Genomic DNA, 5,299 nt, shown 5'->3' on the forward strand with positions numbered 1-5,299 from the left:
ATTTCTCCAGAGATTAAAATACAGTAAAAATGTTCACTTCACAAGAAAATTATCTTTTTTAAAAAAAATTTCATTCTGTTTTCTTAAGAATGACTGGTTTTTGTCTTTCCACCTGATATTACTCTGAGACTGACTCTATCAGTTTCCATTCAGTTTTATTAATTTTTATCAAGAATCTTAGTCATACATTAAATACCAAACAGAAAAACATGGTGATTGCAAGAAAATATTTAATAATTCAATTCTTGATTGAAATATATTGTCAAGGTTGCTTTAACAACAGTCATCCATGAGTCATCCTTAATTTATAACATGCATAAAAATATAAAGCACCTCAATTGGCAGAAGAATGGTATAAACATTAGACTAATAATTGGTGGTTGCAAATAATTGTGGAATAAAATTCATAAGCAATGCATTGCATACTGAATATATCTCATAAAATTAATTTATATTTCATATCATTATTAGCACAAAAGTTTTTTTTATTTTTGCAGCAGTGTATTGCTTACCAATAAGAGACCTAGAATTTTTTAAAATGTACATTCCACATCCTAGAATTAGTTGTCTTCCTGTATCTAGCAAATAAAATCATGTTGTATTCCATTGATATTTATCTGTTTATCACTTCTCTTAGAACTGATAATGAGCTATTAAATTTCAAAATACTATTAAATAGTTTANTGATTATAACCACGTGGTAATAATAGCAAAATGACTTCATTTTGCCTCCCTGATTCCTTATCAATAAGCAATTTATTACTTTCACATGTAGTTTTTTACATGAAAGTCAAAATTTATATAATATATTCCTGTTATTGTTTTTAAACATCTACTAAGCATTAAAATAATATTTAACAACTAGCTTAGTATGAAATCTCTTACCTAGAGTTTCACTGTAAAACTGATCCCAGAATGCAAAGTCATATTGCTGGAGCCAATAATCAAAAAACAGTGAAAGCATCATATTTTTCACCCTCTCGGTAAAGGTCATATTGTCTGTTAGTTCACTCATGACAACCGGTACATACGAGAGTGGAATTGGAAGCTGGCCACAGTGTTTCTCCATGTAATAGCCCATGCTGAGCCTCAATGTGTTTACGAAAGGAACCTGAAGCACTTCTGCCACCAGCTCTCCACAGGGAATGACAGGGTCTATAACCACTACATCATATTTTGTATCCCGTAGCTTGTTCATGAATGTCTGGTTGTACAAGACACTCCTACAAAGACTTTCAAACTCTCCAGTCAGTTGAAGAAAGAAGTCTTGCAAGGTTCTTGCTGCTTCCCACAGTGACAGGTTTGGAATGACATTCACAGCAAGATTTTCCAGCTCATTTAGACTATTCTTAGCCGTCTCAGTTTCATACNGCCCAGGAATATTCTCAAAGTGCAGTGGAAAACGTTTACTCTGATCTATGATGATACTGGGNTATTTCAGGACTGTTACCTCGTGCCCTCTTGCTGCGAGCTCCTCAAGAATAGTCTTTAGATTCAGCCAGTGGCTCATGTCACAGGGCCACACCAGGACCTTGCTGCAGAAGCCACAGCTGGCCCAGCAAAGCTGCAGCAGGAAACCTGCCACAACCCATTTTTCAGACACCATGATGTGCCTTCCCAAGCTCTTCCACAAAGATTGAGGGCTTGTTCAGTTGAGTAATAATTTAGATAAAATAAATTAAATATTAACTTTTAAAGTTGTAAAGCCACCCAGGTCAGGAGAGTTCTATTCAATAAAACACCATAGTCTATTGTTTTACAGATTACTGTTTACTTATGAAGAGCTGGATATTCTTGTTTAGCAATTTTACCTTAAGCTCATTAAAAACTGTGACAAAATGTGATATTTTAAAATGAAGAATGGAATGATAGCAGATGTACCAGCTGAGTGTCAGGAAGGAAACTAGATAAAGACTACTGAGGAAGATGAATAGAAGAACATAAGCTAAAGGGAAATAATCTTAGAATTATCAACACTGGAATTGAGAGTTCTCAGTTCAGTGTATGAATCACAGAATGTGCAAAAAGAAACTAACCCGAAACAGGAAGCTCTGTAGAATTTTGAACTCTGTGCTATGAGTGAATTTATTTTAAATCTCTACAAAAATGTGTCAGAAGAATATAATCTTGGTCTGTGAATGGAACTATACATAGCATTAGAATTCTTATGATTGATGGAAAGTGAGTTAATTGGCACTGTTTTAAAGAAAAAAAAAAGTGGCACAGAAATTGTGGAAATGACTATCCAATGACTAGCCCAGTGTGAGACCCATACCATGATAGGGACTCCATTCTTGACAATGCCTAGAGGGCCAGGAACCAAAGGCAGGATTGCCTAGAGACCTCAGATAGTACCAAACACCACTGGCAGGAAAAAAAAAGACATCAATAAAATGATTGCTAATGATATTCTGCTATATTTGTAGATTTTTGCCTAGCACAACGGTCATCAGAGAGCCTCCACCCAGCAATTGATGGGAACAGATGCTGAGACCCACAGCCAAACACTAGGGGGAAGCTTAGGTAATCCTGAGGAAGGGAGTGAGAAAGCATTGTAAGAGCCAGAGGTCAAGGACACCACAAGAAAACCCGTATAAAAAACTAACCAGGGCCTATAGGAGCTCACAGCGACAATCACCAACCAGGGAGCCTGCATGGCACTGACCTAGGCCTCTGCATATATGTTAGAGTTTTGTAGCTTCGTCTTCTTGTGGGACTCCTGACAGTGAGAGCAGAGGCTGTCTCTAACATTTCTCTTTCTGGATTGCCTCATCTAGCCTTAATAGGAAAAGAGGTATCTTGTCTTACTACAACTAGATATGCTAGTTTATATCCATGGGATGCTCACTCTTTTCTAAAGAGAAATGGAGAAGGAATAAAGGAGGCTGGGAAGAGAAGTTTGGGAGAGGAAGGGGGAGGAGAGAAAGGAGGGGAAACTGTTAAAAAAGTTCAGTATTAGTTCAGAACCCAAGGAATCAGAGGAAGATAATGTTTGTAGCAAAGACATGAAAGGAAAAGAGACATAGCAATGGACTGGCCAGGAAAAGTAAGGCTGCAATAATGCCTTAGCTAAATCTTTAAGGATGAACACTTTATGAAGTGAAAAAGTACTATTTTATCTTAAAGAGAATAGTAATGCATATGCTAATATATAGTATGACCTATGAAGATTTATTTTCAGTCACAACATTTGATGAGAACTGACTTATTAAAATTTCAAATTTCTGGAGCTGGAGGGGGACGCTCAGAGATAAATTGAGCTTAAGATTTTGCAGAGAATACAAGTTAATTTTCTAGCACCATTGTCTGGTGTCAGAAGGGTATCTGAAATATTAGCTGGAGGAGAGCTAATATTTAACATTTAAAAATATGGATAAAATGTAAATGATTTTTTCCTTTTTTCAATTTTTATTAGGTATTTACTTCATTTACATTTCAAATGGTATCCCCAAAGTCCCCTATACCCTTCCCTCCCTGCTCCCCTACCCACCTACTCCCCCTTCTTGGCCCTGGTGTTCCCCTGTACTGGGGCATATAAAGTTTGCAAGACCAAGGAGCCTCTCTTCGCAATGATGGCTGACTAGACCATCTTCTGCTACCTATGCAGCTAGAGACACAAGCTCTGTGGTGCTGGTTAGTTCCTATTGTTGTTCCACCTATAGGGTTGCAGACCCCCTTCAGCTCCTTGGGTAAATGTTTTTTTTTAATTATTATTATTTTATTATTTTTTATTTTGGCAACCAAATAAAAATCACCTTCCCTCTTGCCAATAATTCCCCCCAAATATGAAAACAAATTCTTAGCATACAAAATTTCACTAAAACTTAAATACTTAGTGTGCTTAGAATAGTGCTGTAGGCCATGACTCCTTTGAAGGGCCTTTCACAGAGGTCACCTAAGACCATTAGAAAACACAGAAATTTACATTATGATTCATATCAGAAAAAATATTACAGTTATGAAGTAGCAATAAAAATTATTTTATGGTTGGTGGTAACTATATCATGAGGAACTGTATTACAGGGTCACAGTACTAAGAAAGTTGAGAAATACTGACTAAGAAGAATAGGGAAAATGAAAATCTCTAATATGGGACTCACAAGTTTTTCTCTCATTCTCATTAAGTCAATTCCAATAGAGATATTTATAGCAAGTATGATACCTGACTTGGCATAACACTCTTGAAAAATAAATCCCACCTTGGATATTACCAGCTAGCAACACTCATAAGTATTTTCATATCTAATTAAAGCTACAATGGCATTTTGACAAAACTCTAAATTTGAATTTAATTTTTCTTATACAGAAATGATGCTTCATATAATAATTAATACCAGAAATTGAATAAAATATTAACTTCATGAGAATATCACCAAGGGATCTCGTGGTGGGCTTTGAATGTTTTATGACCCTTAGCTCCCAAAGTGATGATGTATTTCTGTTGTCTAAGTGAACTGGACAAGGCACACCATGGCAGTAATGAAGTATACTTTAGATTTTCCCTGAGGGTAAACTGAGGGGAAGACACACCATCAATGTTGCTGGCAGCATCCCATGAACAGAGTTCTTAACTGAATATAAAGGGGAATAGAATAAAGCCAGATGACAACCACCATTCCTTTCTCTCTAGTTTTTAACTGTTAAGATGTGAGCAAATAACATGAATTTCTGTGAGCACAACTACAAGCTTCTGATATGACAGTGTTCAAAAAATGCTGTCTAATTAGATATTTTATCCCTTTAATTGCCTTGTCAAAAGCTTGACCACTGTGACAAGAAAAGCCCAAAATATAGTATGAACCTCACTTTAACCATGAGAGCATATAATATCACTAAACAACACCCTAAATGAAATAATTGACTATAACTTGAGATGCCACAGAGTAACCTCTATTGGGTCTTCTATCTGTAGCGAATGGGTTGCTGGTTGCAGGTGAGCAAGGGTCAGCTAGAATTCACAAACAGAGGGAAACAGAAGAGAATGCTGAATCTGAATGTATTTTTGTCAGCATCAGTTATGTATAATACAGAAAACAAAAGAGGAGGATGTCACAGCAGGCAAGGTACATAAAACAAAGGAATAACTTCAAAGGACTGACAGAAACCAGGTAATGTTTACAGTAAAGCCCTGCCTAGAGTCACCTAATGACAGGTAAGGATTTCACACCCTAGCCACCTTTTTTTTTTTTTTTTTTGGTTTTACGAGACAGGGTTTCTCTGTATAGCCCTGGCTATCCTGGAACTCACTTGGTAGACCAGGCTGGCCTCAAACTCAGAAATCCACCTGCCTCTGCCTCCC

The 5,299-nt window shown here is 36.6% G+C and overlaps 1 protein-coding gene across 1 annotated transcript in view; it reads right to left on the reverse strand.

The window, feature by feature from the left end:
• LOC110330329 (UDP-glucuronosyltransferase 2A3-like) overlaps window positions 1–1,619 on the reverse strand; it is a 10,788-nt gene extending 9,169 nt beyond the window's left edge. Inside the window, 1 exon segment of the mRNA XM_029545021.1 lies at window positions 863–1,619. Within this exon segment, the coding sequence (XP_029400881.1) occupies window positions 863–1,606 (744 nt within the window). The 5' untranslated portion in view covers window positions 1,607–1,619.
• Between the last annotated feature and the right edge of the window lie 3,680 nt (window positions 1,620–5,299).

This window comes from Mus pahari, chromosome 13 (assembly GCF_900095145.1).
Source record: "Mus pahari chromosome 13, PAHARI_EIJ_v1.1, whole genome shotgun sequence".
Taxonomy (NCBI): Eukaryota; Metazoa; Chordata; class Mammalia; order Rodentia; family Muridae; genus Mus; species Mus pahari.